Below are 17,352 nucleotides of genomic sequence, written 5' to 3' on the forward strand. Positions count from 1 at the left end.
ACTCAGAAATGTACATATTCCTCTCTTATATACAATAACCGATAAGAGCCCAGAAATAAGATTTGATGGTGCCAAATACATCAGTGAATTTGATACCATTTCTCAAAGCATTAAACCCTAAGAACACATGAGCTGGACAATATAAAAAAAACCAGCAGTGAAAAATAGAAACTCGTTAATTATTCTGGCTGGCTACAGTGGGATGTAATGATTCTGTCACAGTTTATTAAAATAAACATCAGACACACTATTGATTTAACCAAAATGGAATGCTAAATAATGAAAAATAGAAAGTGTATTAAACCTTTTCCCCCCGTCGGACTTCCGTGGTATTACAGAAATGTTCTGCATGGCCAGAATCTCCTGGGTTGCGGAAATATGAGGTGACCTGTAATTGTTACAGTAGGGGCTGCTTTATTCCTTATAATCAGTGCTATTTAGGATACAAATAGGTTCAGGAACGACTGAAGGGGGGGAGGGGTTATGAGCGGAGATGTGGGTGGAGCTATAACAGGGGTGGGGCATCAATTGATGAGCAAACCCTCTCCTGCTAGGGTTTGTCCTGTCGCTGTAGCAATGCAGCCGTTGGAGGGGCACGTGCGTGCCTTAGCTCCCGCTCCGTATGTATGTAGGAGATGGGACAAACCTTAGAGGATTATTATATAGATTATTAAATAAGCAACCTGGATGTTAAGTAAGATAAAGGAAAGGTGATGGTATAATTTTATATAACAATGGGCGGAATTCAATTCAGCGCGATGCTGAATAGCCCCAGGTGGGAGCCCCCGGAGCTATTCAATTCAGTGTGCTGTTAAGTCGGAGAACTCCGTTCTCGCGACTTAAGCCGGGTGTTTAGCCACGGTGACCGGCATTCTTCGACTAAAGTGCCATCCGCGAGGCTGTTAGCGCCGCGCTAAGCCGGAAAACAACCGTGCGGCTGGCACTTTTGTCGGAATTTCTCCTCGCGTCCCCAGGGGGATGTGCGAGAAGAAATCCTTTAGCCCGACCAAACAGCAGGGTGAATTGAATAACTTCGGGAGCTCCCTCCCTGGACTATTCATCATCGCTTTGAATTGAGTTCCCCCCCAATGACAGCTGTATATGAAATTAAAGTTAATTTATTTTTACAGAGTTGTCGTAGGATGAAACACTTCTGCCTCATTGCCGTCCTTTCTGCCACCATTCAGGTAATGAATACTGTCCAATGGTTCTTATTCTCAGTCCCAAAAGATGTGTGTAATATCAGAGTGGGCGTCGCTTAGTCTGGATATGGGTGTGGTTTGGGCACATCAGGGGCGGTGCTTCTTTTGTCCAAAATGTCGCTGTTTTAGATGTTGCAAGCTAAGTATAATGTATAATATGTCTTATTTAATACTACAGTTCAGAACACATAAATAAAACCAATATTAACATCGGTATATGAGCCCCTTCTGCACATTACTGTCCACTACAAGCCCCGTCATTATATATAATGAATATAAATCTTACATTCCGCGCTGTACATGGCCATTTGTATAGTGCAGAGGCTTTTGCGCCTGATGCTGATTGGACATACGCACATTTGCGGAGCGCATCTTGCATGTGTTTGCACAGAGCCATAGGCATTTTAGTCTCATAGGCATGCCGGCAAATCTTGCAGACAATAGATGGCTGCACATGAAAACTGTGGACATTCTTCCTCTGCAACTGAGTGTTTTCACATATACATTGTCACATATATACATGGTCACATATACACGTCATCACATATATACATTGTCACATAGACATGATCACATATATACGTCATCATATATATGCATTGTCACATATATACGTCATCACATACAGTGGGGCAAAAAGTATTTGGACAGCCACGTATTGTGCAAGTTGTTGCACTTTAAAAGATGAGAGAGGTCTGTAATTTCCATCATAGGTACACTTCAACTGTGAGAGACAGAATCAGAACAAAAAATACCGGAAATCACATTGCATGATTTTTAAACAATTTATTTGTATATTCTTTCTGAAAAAAAATATTTGGACAATCAAAAAGTTTAACTCAATACTTTGTAAAGTAACCTCGGTTGGCAATTACAGAGGTCAAACGTTTCCTGTAGTTCTTGACCAGGTTTGCATACACTGCAGCAGGTATTTTGGCCTACTCTTCAATGCAGATCTTCTCTAGATGTGTCATGTTTTGGGGCTGTCGCCAGGCAACACGGACTTTCAACTCCCTCCACAGAATTTCTATTGGGTTGAGGTCTGGAGACTGACTAGGCCAATCCAGGACCTTAAAATGCTTCTTACGGAGCCACTCCTTAGTTGCCCGGGCGGTGTGTTTGGGGTCATTGTCATGCTGGAACATTTGCATCTTCAATGCTCTTACTGAGGGAAGGAGGTTTTTCCCCAAAATGTCACGATACATGGCCCCATTCATCCTCACCGTAATACGGATCAGTCGTCCTGTCCCCTTTGCAGAAAAGCATCCCCAAAGAATGATGTTTCCACCCCCATGCTTCACAGTGGGTATAGTGTTTTTGGGATGCCACTCTTCATTCTTCTCCCTCCAAACACGGCATGTGGAGTTTATACCAAAAAGTTCTATTTTGGTCTCATCTGACCACATGACATTCTCCCAATCCTCCTCTGGATCATCCAGATGGTCACGGGCAAACTTTAGACGGGTCTGGACATTTGCTGGCTTAAGCAGGGGGACCTTTCGGGCGCTGGAGGATTTGAATCCATGACGACGTAGTGTGTTACTAATGGTAACCTTTGTGACTGCGGTCCCAGCTCTCTTGAGGTCATTGACCAGGTCCCCCTGTGTAGTTCTGGGCTGATCCCTCACCGTTCTCAAGATCATTGATACCCCACGAGGTGAAATCTTGCATGGAGCCCCTGGTCAAGGGAGATTGTCAGTGATCTTGTATTTCTTCCATTTTTTAATAATTGCGCCAACAGTTGATCTCTTCTCACCAAGCTGCTTGCCCATTGTCGAGTAGCTCATCCCAGCCTTGTGCAGGTCTACAATTTTGTCCCTGGTGTCCTTAGACAGCTCTCTGGTCTTGGCCATGGTAGAGAGGTTGCAGTCTGACTGTTTGAGGGTGTGGACAGGTGTCTTTTATACAGTTAACCAGTTCAAACAGGTGCCATTAATACAGGTAACGAGTGGAGGATAGATGAGCTTCCTAAAGAAGAAGTAACAGGTCTGTGAAAGCCAGAATTCTTACTGGTTGGTAGGTGTCCAAATATTTATTTTCCGCAAGAATATACAAATAAATTGTTTCAAATTCATACAATGTGATTTCTGGAATTTTTTGTTCTGATTCTGTCTCTCACAGTTGAAGTGTACCTATGATGGGAATTACAGACCTCTCTCATCTTTTACAGTGCAACAACTTGCACAATCGGTGGTTGTCCAAATACTTCTTTGCCCCACTGTATATGCATTGTCACATATACATGCTCACATATATACGTCATCACATATATGCATTGTCACATATATACATGGTCACATATACGTCATCACATATATACATTGTCACATATACATGCTCACATATATACGTCATCACATATATACATGCTCACATATATACGTCATCACATATATGCATTGTCACATATATACATTGTCACATATACATGCTCACATATATACGTCATCACATATATACATTGTCACATATATACATCGTCACATATATACGTCATCACATATATACATTGTCACATATACACGTCATCACATATATACATTGTCACATATACATGCTCACATATATACATCACATATATACATGATCACATATATAGATTGTCACATATATACGTCATCACATATATACATTGTCACATACATGCTCACATATATACGTCATCACATATATACATGTTCACATATATACGTTGTCACATATACATGCTCACATATATATGTCATCACATATATACATGATCACATATATACATTCTCACATATACATGCTCACATATATACGTCATTACATATATAGATTGTCACATATATACGTCATCACATATATACATTGTCACATATACATGCTCACATATATACGTCATCACATATATACATCGTCATATGTATACGTCATCACATATATGCATTGTCACATATACATGCTCACATATATACATGGTCACATATATAGGTCATCACATATATACATTGTCAAATGCACATGCTCACATATATATGTCATCACATATATACATTGTCACATATATAGGTCATCACATATATATTATATACATTGTCAAATGCACATGCTCACATATATATGTCATCACATATATACATTGTCACATATACATGTTCACATATATACGTTGTCACATATACATGCTCACATATATATGTCATCACATATATACATGATCACATATATACGTCATCACATATAGATTGTCTCATATATACGTCATTACATATATACGTTGTCAAATATACATGCTCACATATATACATCATCACATATATGCATTGTCATATATACATGCTCACATATATAAATTGTCGCATATACATTGTCACACATATATACATGGTCACATATATACATCATTTCATATATCCAAAGTCACACATACATCATCTCATATGGTCACGTATATACAAAGTCACAAATACACAATGTCACATGGTAACATAGACATTGTCACACATATATAGATGGTCACATATAGACATTATCACATATATATTACATAGTCAAATATACATGGTCACAGACATACATTGTCACATACATACATCATCTCTTATATCCAAAGACACATATACAGCGTCTCATATGGTCACATATATATAAAGTCACATATACATTGTCACAAATATACAATGTCACATGGTCACAAATATAAGTACAATAGGGCTGATACAGTACGGATCACTATTGCGTACGCAACTGCGAATTCGCACGGAACGCAGTTGCGAATGTATGCTAATGCCGTCCATAGCTCATCCGGCATAGAAACGCCCACTGCTGCTTTCTCACATCTGTAATACCTCACAGTCCTGTGTATACATCAGTACCATCAGCCACCGCTAATCCAGCATAGAGACGCCCACTACTGCTATCTCACATCTGTAATACCTCACAGTCCTGTGTATACATCTGTAACATCAGCCACAGCTCAACCAGTATAGAGACACCCACTACTGCTATCTCACATCTGTAATACCTCACAGTCCTGTGTATACATCTGTAACATCAGCCACAGCTCAGCCAGCATAGAGACGCCCACTACTGCTATCTCACATCTGTAATACCTCACAGTCCTGTGTATACATCTGTAACATCAGCCACAGCACAGCCAGCATAGAGACACCCACTACTGCTATCTCACATCTGTAATACCTCACAGTCCTGTGTATACATCTGTAACATCAGCCACAGCACAGCCAGCATAGAGACACCCACTACTGCTATCTCACATCTGTAATACCTCACAGTCCTGTGTATACATCTGTAACACCAGCCACAGCACAGCCAGCATAGAGACACCCACTACTGCTATCTCACATCTGTAATACCTCACAGTCCTGTGTATACATCAGTAACATCAGCCACAGCACAGCCAGCATAGAGACGCCCACTACTGCTATCTCACATCTGTAATACCTCACAGTCCTGTGTATACATCTGTAACATCAGCCACAGCTCAACCGGCATAGAGACACCCACTGCTGCTTTCTCACATCTGTAATACCTCACAGTCCTGTGTATACATCTGTAACATCAGCCACAGCTCAGCCAGCATAGAGACGTCCACTACTGCAATCTCACATCCGTAATACCTCACAGTCCTGTGTATACATCTGTAACATCAGCCACAGCTCAGCCAGCATAGAGACACCCACTACAGCTATCTCACATCTGTAATACCTCACAGTCCTGTGTATACATCTGTAACATCAGCCACAGCTCAGCCAGCATAGAGACGCCCACTACTGCTATCTCACATCTGTAATACCTCACAGTCCTGTGTATACATCTGTAACATCAGCCACAGCACAGCCAGCATAGAGACGCCCACTACTGCTATCTCACATCTGTAATACCTCACAGTCCTGCGTATACATCTGTAACATCAGCCACAGCACAGCCAGCATAGAGACGCCCACTACTGCTATCTCACATCTGTAATACCTCACAGTCCTGTGTATACATCTGTAACATCAGCCACAGCTCAACCGGCATAGAGACGCCCACTGCTGCTTTCTCACATCTGTAATACCTCACAGTCCTGTGTATACATCTGTAAGATCAGCCACAGCTCAGCCAGCATAGAGACGTCCACTACTGCAATCTCACATCCGTAATACCTCACAGTCCTGTGTATACATCTGTAACATCAGCCACAGCTCAACCAGTATAGAGACACCCACTACTGCTATCTCACATCTGTAATACCTCACAGTCCTGTGTATACATCTGTAACATCAGCCACAGCTCAGCCAGCATAGAGACGCCCACTACTGCTATCTCACATCTGTAATACCTCACAGTCCTGTGTATACATCTGTAACATCAGCCACAGCACAGCCAGCATAGAGACACCCACTACTGCTATCTGACATCTGTAATACCTCACAGTCCTGTGTATACATCAGTAACATCAGCCACAGCACAGCCAGCATAGAGACGCCCACTACTGCTATCTCACATCTGTAATACCTCACAGTCCTGTGTATACATCTGTAACATCAGCCACAGCTCAACCGGCATAGAGACACCCACTGCTGCTTTCTCACATCTGTAATACCTCACAGTCCTGTGTATACATCTGTAACATCAGCCACAGCTCAGCCAGCATAGAGACGTCCACTACTGCAATCTCACATCCGTAATACCTCACAGTCCTGTGTATACATCTGTAACATCAGCCACAGCTCAGCCAGCATAGAGACACCCACTACAGCTATCTCACATCTGTAATACCTCACAGTCCTGTGTATACATCTGTAACATCAGCCACAGCTCAGCCAGCATAGAGACGCCCACTACTGCTATCTCACATCTGTAATACCTCACAGTCCTGTGTATACATCTGTAACATCAGCCACAGCACAGCCAGCATAGAGATGCCCACTACTGCTATCTCACATCTGTAATACCTCACAGTCCTGCGTATACATCTGTAACATCAGCCACAGCACAGCCAGCATAGAGACGCCCACTACTGCTATCTCACATCTGTAATACCTCACAGTCCTGTGTATACATCTGTAACATCAGCCACAGCTCAACCGGCATAGAGACGCCCACTGCTGCTTTCTCACATCTGTAATACCTCACAGTCCTGTGTATACATCTGTAACATCAGCCACAGCTCAGCCAGCATAGAGACGTCCACTACTGCAATCTCACATCCGTAATACCTCACAGTCCTGTGTATACATCTGTAACATCAGCCACAGCTCAACCAGTATAGAGACACCCACTACTGCTATCTCACATCTGTAATACCTCACAGTCCTGTGTATACATCTGTAACATCAGCCACAGCTCAGCCAGCATAGAGACGCCCACTACTGCTATCTCACATCTGTAATACCTCACAGTCCTGTGTATACATCTGTAACATCAGCCACAGCACAGCCAGCATAGAGACACCCACTACTGCTATCTCACATCTGTAATACCTCACAGTCCTGTGTATACATCTGTAACATCAGCCACAGCACAGCCAGCATAGAGACACCCACTACTGCTATCTGACATCTGTAATACCTCACAGTCGTGTGTATACATCAGTAACATCAGCCACAGCACAGCCAGCATAGAGACGCCCACTACTGCTATCTCACATCTGTAATACCTCACAGTCCTGTGTATACATCTGTAACATCAGCCACAGCTCAACCGGCATAGAGACACCCACTGCTGCTTTCTCACATCTGTAATACCTCACAGTCCTGTGTATACATCTGTAACATCAGCCACAGCTCAGCCAGCATAGAGACGTCCACTACTGCAATCTCACATCCGTAATACCTCACAGTCCTGTGTATACATCTGTAACATCAGCCACAGCTCAGCCAGCATAGAGACACCCACTACAGCTATCTCACATCTGTAATACCTCACAGTCCTGTGTATACATCTGTAACATCAGCCACAGCTCAGCCAGCATAGAGACGCCCACTACTGCTATCTCACATCTGTAATACCTCACAGTCCTGTGTATACATCTGTAACATCAGCCACAGCACAGCCAGCATAGAGACACCCACTACTGCTATCTCACATCTGTAATACCTCACAGTCCTGTGTATACATCTGTAACATCAGCCACAGCACAGCCAGCATAGAGACACCCACTGCTGCTATCTGACATCTGTAATACCTCACAGTCCTGTGTATACATCAGTAACATCAGCCACAGCACAGCCAGCATAGAGACGCCCACTACTGCTATCTCACATCTGTAATACCTCACAGTCCTGTGTATACATCTGTAACATCAGCCACAGCTCAACCGGCATAGAGACGCCCACTGCTGCTTTCTCACATCTGTAATATCTCACAGTCCTGTGTATACATCTGTAACATCAGCCACAGCTCAGCCAGCATAGAGACGTCCACTACTGCAATCTCACATCTGTAATACCTCACAGTCCTGTGTATACATCTGTAACATCAGCCACAGCACAGCCAGCATAGAGACACCCACTACTGCTATCTCACATCTGTAATACCTCACAGTCCTGCGTATACATCTGTAACATCAGCCACAGCTCAACCAGTATAGAGACACCCACTACTGCTATTTCACATCTGTAATACCTCACAGTCCTGTGTATACATCTGTAACATCAGCCACAGCTCAGCCAGCATAGAGACGCCCACTACTGCTATCTCACATCTGTAATACCTCACAGTCCTGTGTATACATCTGTAACATCAGCCACAGCACAGCCAGCATAGAGACACCCACTACTGCTATCTCACATCTGTAATACCTCACAGTCCTGTGTATACATCTGTAACATCAGCCACAGCACAGCCAGCATAGAGACACCCACTACTGCTATCTCACATCTGTAATACCTCACAGTCCTGTGTATACATCTGTAACACCAGCCACAGCACAGCCAGCATAGAGACACCCACTACTGCTATCTCACATCTGTAATACCTCACAGTCCTGTGTATACATCAGTAACATCAGCCACAGCACAGCCAGCATAGAGACGCCCACTACTGCTATCTCACATCTGTAATACCTCACAGTCCTGTGTATACATCTGTAACATCAGCCACAGCTCAACCGGCATAGAGACACCCACTGCTGCTTTCTCACATCTGTAATACCTCACAGTCCTGTGTATACATCTGTAACATCAGCCACAGCTCAGCCAGCATAGAGACGTCCACTACTGCAATCTCACATCCGTAATACCTCACAGTCCTGTGTATACATCTGTAACATCAGCCACAGCTCAGCCAGCATAGAGACACCCACTACAGCTATCTCACATCTGTAATACCTCACAGTCCTGTGTATACATCTGTAACATCAGCCACAGCTCAGCCAGCATAGAGACGCCCACTACTGCTATCTCACATCTGTAATACCTCACAGTCCTGTGTATACATCTGTAACATCAGCCACAGCACAGCCAGCATAGAGACGCCCACTACTGCTATCTCACATCTGTAATACCTCACAGTCCTGCGTATACATCTGTAACATCAGCCACAGCACAGCCAGCATAGAGACACCCACTACTGCTATCTCACATCTGTAATACCTCACAGTCCTGTGTATACATCTGTAACATCAGCCACAGCTCAACCGGCATAGAGACGCCCACTGCTGCTTTCTCACATCTGTAATACCTCACAGTCCTGTGTATACATCTGTAACATCAGCCACAGCTCAGCCAGCATAGAGACGTCCACTACTGCAATCTCACATCCGTAATACCTCACAGTCCTGTGTATACATCTGTAACATCAGCCACAGCTCAACCAGCATAGAGACACCCACTACTGCTATCTCACATCTGTAATACCTCACAGTCCTGTGTATACATCTGTAACATCAGCCACAGCTCAGCCAGCATAGAGACGCCCACTACTGCTATCTCACATCTGTAATACCTCACAGTCCTGTGTATACATCTGTAACATCAGCCACAGCACAGCCAGCATAGAGACACCCACTACTGCTATCTCACATCTGTAATACCTCACAGTCCTGTGTATACATCTGTAACATCAGCCACAGCACAGCCAGCATAGAGACACCCACTACTGCTATCTGACATCTGTAATACCTCACAGTCCTGTGTATACATCAGTAACATCAGCCACAGCACAGCCAGCATAGAGACGCCCACTACTGCTATCTCACATCTGTAATACCTCACAGTCCTGTGTATACATCTGTAACATCAGCCACAGCTCAACCGGCATAGAGACACCCACTGCTGCTTTCTCACATCTGTAATACCTCACAGTCCTGTGTATACATCTGTAACATCAGCCACAGCTCAGCCAGCATAGAGACGTCCACTACTGCAATCTCACATCCGTAATACCTCACAGTCCTGTGTATACATCTGTAACATCAGCCACAGCTCAGCCAGCATAGAGACACCCACTACAGCTATCTCACATCTGTAATACCTCACAGTCCTGTGTATACATCTGTAACATCAGCCACAGCTCAGCCAGCATAGAGACGCCCACTACTGCTATCTCACATCTGTAATACCTCACAGTCCTGTGTATACATCTGTAACATCAGCCACAGCACAGCCAGCATAGAGACGCCCACTACTGCTATCTCACATCTGTAATACCTCACAGTCCTGCGTATACATCTGTAACATCAGCCACAGCACAGCCAGCATAGAGACGCCCACTACTGCTATCTCACATCTGTAATACCTCACAGTCCTGTGTATACATCTGTAACATCAGCCACAGGTCAACCGGCATAGAGACGCCCACTGCTGCTTTCTCACATCTGTAATACCTCACAGTCCTGTGTATACATCTGTAACATCAGCCACAGCTCAGCCAGCATAGAGACGTCCACTACTGCAATCTCACATCCGTAATACCTCACAGTCCTGTGTATACATCTGTAACATCAGCCACAGCTCAACCAGTATAGAGACACCCACTACTGCTATCTCACATCTGTAATACCTCACAGTCCTGTGTATACATCTGTAACATCAGCCACAGCTCAGCCAGCATAGAGACGCCCACTACTGCTATCTCACATCTGTAATACCTCACAGTCCTGTGTATACATCTGTAACATCAGCCACAGCACAGCCAGCATAGAGACACCCACTACTGCTATCTCACATCTGTAATACCTCACAGTCCTGTGTATACATCTGTAACATCAGCCACAGCACAGCCAGCATAGAGACACCCACTACTGCTATCTGACATCTGTAATACCTCACAGTCCTGTGTATACATCAGTAACATCAGCCACAGCACAGCCAGCATAGAGACGCCCACTACTGCTATCTCACATCTGTAATACCTCACAGTCCTGTGTATACATCTGTAACATCAGCCACAGCTCAACCGGCATAGAGACACCCACTGTTGCTTTCTCACATCTGTAATACCTCACAGTCCTGTGTATACATCTGTAACATCAGCCACAGCTCAGCCAGCATAGAGACGTCCACTACTGCAATCTCACATCCGTAATACCTCACAGTCCTGTGTATACATCTGTAACATCAGCCACAGCTCAGCCAGCATAGAGACACCCACTACAGCTATCTCACATCTGTAATACCTCACAGTCCTGTGTATACATCTGTAACATCAGCCACAGCTCAGCCAGCATAGAGACGCCCACTACTGCTATCTCACATCTGTAATACCTCACAGTCCTGTGTATACATCTGTAACATCAGCCACAGCACAGCCAGCATAGAGACGCCCACTACTGCTATCTCACATCTGTAATACCTCACAGTCCTGCGTATACATCTGTAACATCAGCCACAGCACAGCCAGCATAGAGACGCCCACTACTGCTATCTCACATCTGTAATACCTCACAGTCCTGTGTATACATCTGTAACATCAGCCACAGGTCAACCGGCATAGAGACGCCCACTGCTGCTTTCTCACATCTGTAATACCTCACAGTCCTGTGTATACATCTGTAACATCAGCCACAGCTCAGCCAGCATAGAGACGTCCACTACTGCAATCTCACATCCGTAATACCTCACAGTCCTGTGTATACATCTGTAACATCAGCCACAGCTCAACCAGTATAGAGACACCCACTACTGCTATCTCACATCTGTAATACCTCACAGTCCTGTGTATACATCTGTAACATCAGCCACAGCTCAGCCAGCATAGAGACGCCCACTACTGCTATTTCACATCTGTAATACCTCACAGTCCTGTGTATACATCTGTAACATCAGCCACAGCACAGCCAGCATAGAGACACCCACTACTGCTATCTCACATCTGTAATACCTCACAGTCCTGTGTATACATCTGTAACATCAGCCACAGCACAGCCAGCATAGAGACACCCACTACTGCTATCTGACATCTGTAATACCTCACAGTCCTGTGTATACATCAGTAACATCAGCCACAGCACAGCCAGCATAGAGACGCCCACTACTGCTATCTCACATCTGTAATACCTCACAGTCCTGTGTATACATCTGTAACATCAGCCACAGCTCAACCGGCATAGAGACACCCACTGCTGCTTTCTCACATCTGTAATACCTCACAGTCCTGTGTATACATCTGTAACATCAGCCACAGCTCAGCCAGCATAGAGACGTCCACTACTGCAATCTCACATCCGTAATACCTCACAGTCCTGTGTATACATCTGTAACATCAGCCACAGCTCAGCCAGCATAGAGACACCCACTACAGCTATCTCACATCTGTAATACCTCACAGTCCTGTGTATACATCTGTAACATCAGCCACAGCACAGCCAGCATAGAGACACCCACTACTGCTATCTCACATCTGTAATACCTCACAGTCCTGCGTATACATCTGTAACATCAGCCACAGCTCAGCCAGCATAGAGACACCCACTACTGCTATCTCACATCTGTAATACCTCACAGTCCTGTGTATACATCTGTAACATCAGCCACAGCACAGCCAGCACAGAGACGCCCACTACTGCTATCTCACATCCGCAACACCTCACAGTCCTGTGTATACATCTGTAACATCAGCCACAGCACAGCCAGCATAGAGACACCCACTACTGCTATCTCATATCTGTAATACCTCACAGTCCTGTGTATACATCTGTAACATCAGCCACAGCTCAGCCAGCATAGAGACACACACTACTGCTATCTCACATCTGTAATACCTCACAGTCCTGCGTATACATCTGTAACATCAGCCACAGCACAGACAGCATAGAGACACTCACTGCTGCTTTCTCACATCTGTAATACCTCACAGTCCTGTGTATACATCTGTAACATCAGCCACAGCTCAGCCAGCATAGAGACACCCACTACTGCTATCTCACATCTGTAATACCTCACAGTCCTGCGTATACATCTGTAACATCAGCCACAGCACAGACAGCATAGAGACACTCACTGCTGCTTTCTCACATCTGTAATACCTCACAGTCCTGTATATACATCTGTAACATCAGCCACAGCACAGCCAGCATAGAGACGCCCACTACTGCTATCTTACATCTGTAATACCTCACAGTCCTGTGTATACATCTGTAACATCAGCCACAGCACAGCCAGCATAGAGACACCCACTACTGCTATCTCACATCTGTAATACCTCACAGTCCTGTGTATACATCTGTAACATCAGCCACAGCTCATCCAGCATAGAGACGCCCACTACTGCTATCTCACATCTGTAATACCTCACAGTCCTGTGTATACATCTGTAACATCAGCCACAGCTCAACCGGCATAGAGACGCCCACTCCTGCTATCTCACATCTGTAATACCTCACAGTCCTGTGTATACATCTGTAACATCAGCCACAGCACAGCCAGCATAGAGACACCCACTACTGCTATCTCACATCTGTAATACCTCACAGTCCTGTGTATACATCTGTAACATCAGCCACAGCACAGCCAGCATAGAGACGCCCACTACTGCTATCTCACATCTGTAATACCTCACACCCCTGTGTATACATCTGTAACATCAGCCACAGCTCAGCCAGCATAGAGACACCCACTACTGCTATCTCACATCTGTAATACCTCACAGTCCTGTGTATACATTGGTACCATCGACGCACGCCGGTCCGTCACGCAACATTTACAACAAGTCTGACCAGTTACTGACACTGTAAGTCTCGTTGCACGCAGTTAGTACTCAAGCCACGTATGCAACCGCAGTGGCTAATTTATGCACGCCCAGTAACTGGCGTTCAATCGGACACACGCCTGCTTTTCTCCAACCACCACCCCAGTCACCACCCCCAAACGCTCACAGCCTGTCACTCACTCTGCGATGGCTTCCTCAGTGCGTCCGTAATCGCAGTGCACGCGCAGTGTTAAGCAATCGCTCAATCTGCGAATGTAATTGCAATTGCGTACGCTGCTGAATCAGGCCCAATGTCAGTTATCGGTAGTGACAAATGGGGGGAAAATGGCGAGCAATACTTGCGCTAGGTGGAATTGCACAGACTAATAATCAGGTGATACAAAGAAGATAAATACATGAATAGACATAACATAATTGGGTTATGCTGCCCTTACGGGCTCTCAGCGGACAGTGGGCACTGGGCAGCATGCCATTCCTCCCACAATGTGAACAGAGGGAAACATCACAACCTCCACCATTACAGTCCAGGTTATTGGGATAGCCCTGCTTGAGCACAGGTGACTTAATTAGTACCTCAGTCAATTTGATTTAGCCATCTGGGCTCAACAATGAATATCCTTAAAACCTGGACAGTAATGGCGGAGTATGGGAACCTGTGCAATAGTGTAATAACTAAGGTAAGAAGACCCATTACTGTGAGGTTCCCTCTGCCCACAATGAGTATTAGTACAGAGGAGGCAGCCTGCAGTGCGGGGATAGCAGTGACCCCGGAAGGGGGGGAATAAATGCTTTGGGTGACATAGAAGCCAGAATGTGATAATTACCTCACACGGGGCTCTATTTACTACAATCCGCATATTGAATGCGGATTGTAGTGTGATATTACCGAGTGAATTCGCATTGCGAATTCAGGCAATATCACAGGGATTTATTATAAATCCCTTGCAGGGACAGAGCTTGCGATAAATCTCTGTCCCTGCGGATCCCATCCGCACTCTAGTCGCGGTATTTTCGGAAAAAATACCGCGACTAAGAGCCCGCGCATGCGCCGACCGACCACCGCTACTACCCCCCCACCGACGCTAAGCCCCGCCCCCCGGCGCTAAGCCCCACCCCCGCGACCGCGATTTTACTAATTCTACTCCAATTGCCCTGTAATAAGTACAGGTGAAACTAAAATAATGTGAAAAGGGTGTGAAAACACCCTTTTTCACTTTATTTTAGTAAAAATAATGTTAATAAATAGAGCCCACAGTGATTGCCTGACTGACCGGCCACCAGTTCCTGCCGTAGTCCCGACATTAGCAGGAGCCTGGCACCTGCGTACACATTCCCATGAGGCTGTGCGCGGGCAGGGACGGAGGTCAGAGGAGCATGTGATGATCTCCTCCAATCAGGACTCAGCTCCTCTCACCCCCTGATGTAGCAGCACATCCTCGTGGGATTGTGTACGCAGGTGCCAGGCTCCTGCTAATGTCGGGACTCTCTGCTGCTATAGTAACAAACATCACACAGTAATACTGACTCAGTCTGACTGATTAGCTGACAAAGCAGCAGTTACACCCCCTCCCCCACGCCCTAACACCTAATACCCCCTCCCCCGCCTAACAGCCCCTGCCCCGCACCCTGCCTAACACCCCCTCCCCCGCCTAACACCCCCTCCTCCGCGCCCTGCCTAACACCCCCCTGCCTAGCACTCCCTCCCCCGCGCCCTGCCTAACACCCCATCCCCTGCGCCCTGCCTAACACCCCCTCCCCGCGCCCTGCCTAACACCCTTCCCCCGCACCCTGCCTAACACCCCCGCATCCTGCCTAACACCTCCCCCGCGCCCTGCCTAACACCCCCTCCTCCCACCCGACCTAACATCCCCTCCCCACGCCCTGTCTAACACCCCCTTTCCCGCACCCTGCCTAACACCCCGTCTCCAGCTCCCTGCCTACCACCTCCTCCCTCACGCCCATCCTAACACCCCCTTCCCCGCGCCCTGCTTAACACCCCCTCTAGGAGCAGAGCATTTTGTACCTGATGGAAGAGGTTATGTTGGAGGGTAGGCAAACACCCCCTGTGCTCTGTCACTGTAGTGGGAGCATGGCCTGGGTAACACCCCCTGTGCTCAGTCAGTGTCATTGTAGCGGGAGCGTGGCCTGGGTAACACCCCCTGTGCGCTAAGGCAGTGTCAATGTAGTGGGAGCGTGGCCTGGGTAACACTCCCTGTGCTCTATCAGTGTAGTGGGAGCGTGACCTGGGTAACTCCCCCTGTGCCCTGTCAGTGTAGCGGAACCATGGCCTGGGTAACAGCCCCTGTGCTCTGTCAGTGTAGCGGAACCGTGGCCTAGGTAACACCCCCTGTGCTCTTGTCAGTGTAGCGGAACCGTGGCCTGGGTAACACTCCCTGTGCTCTGTCAGTGTAGCGGAACCATGGCCTGGGTAACACCCCCTGTGCTCTGTCAGTGTAGTGGGAGCGTGGCCTAGGTGACACCCCCTGTGCTCAGTAAGTGTCATTGTAGCGGGAGCGTGGCCTGGGTAACACCCCCTATGCTCAGTCAGTGTCATTGTAGCGGGAGCGTGGCCTGGGTAACACCCCCTGTGCGCTAAGGCAGTGTCAGTGTAGTGGGAGCGTGGCCTGGGTAACACTCCCTGTGCTCTGTTAGTGTAGAGGAACCGTGGCCTGGGTAACTCCCCCTGGGCCCTGTCAGTGTAGCGGAACCGTGGCCTGGGTAACACTCCCTGTGCTCTGTCAGTGTAGCGGAACCGTGGCCTGGGTAACACTCCCTGTGCTCTGTCAGTGTAGTGGGAGCGTGGCCTGGATAACACTCCCTGTGCTATGTCAGTGTAGCGGAAGCGTGGCCTGGGTAACACCCGCACTGCTCTGCCAGTGTGGCTTCTAAGTTCTAACAGTGTACATTATTGTATTTGGTACAGGTAACAGTTTCTTTTGCTGATGTACAAAGAATAAAAGTTCCGGAAAACTATAGAGGGACATTTCCGTTCTGCTTGGCCAAGGTAAGAGAAGAGTTTAGTAGTATGAAT

At 46.3% G+C, this 17,352-nt stretch overlaps 1 protein-coding gene across 1 annotated transcript in view; it reads left to right on the forward strand.

Annotated features, from left to right (window-relative positions):
• Positions 1–1,133: 1,133 nt before the first annotated feature.
• CDH16 (cadherin 16) overlaps positions 1,134–17,352 on the forward strand; it is a 186,778-nt gene continuing 170,559 nt past the window's right edge. The window contains exons 1-2 of the mRNA XM_088476787.1: positions 1,134–1,187; positions 17,245–17,325. Of these exons, the coding sequence (XP_088332913.1) occupies positions 1,143–1,187; positions 17,245–17,325 (126 nt within the window). The 5' untranslated portion in view covers positions 1,134–1,142. The remainder of the gene's footprint in view (positions 1,188–17,244; positions 17,326–17,352) is intronic.

This window comes from Taudactylus pleione, unplaced genomic scaffold (genome assembly GCF_031769625.1).
Source record: "Taudactylus pleione unplaced genomic scaffold, aTauple2 ptg000194l, whole genome shotgun sequence".
Taxonomy (NCBI): domain Eukaryota; kingdom Metazoa; phylum Chordata; class Amphibia; order Anura; family Myobatrachidae; genus Taudactylus; species Taudactylus pleione.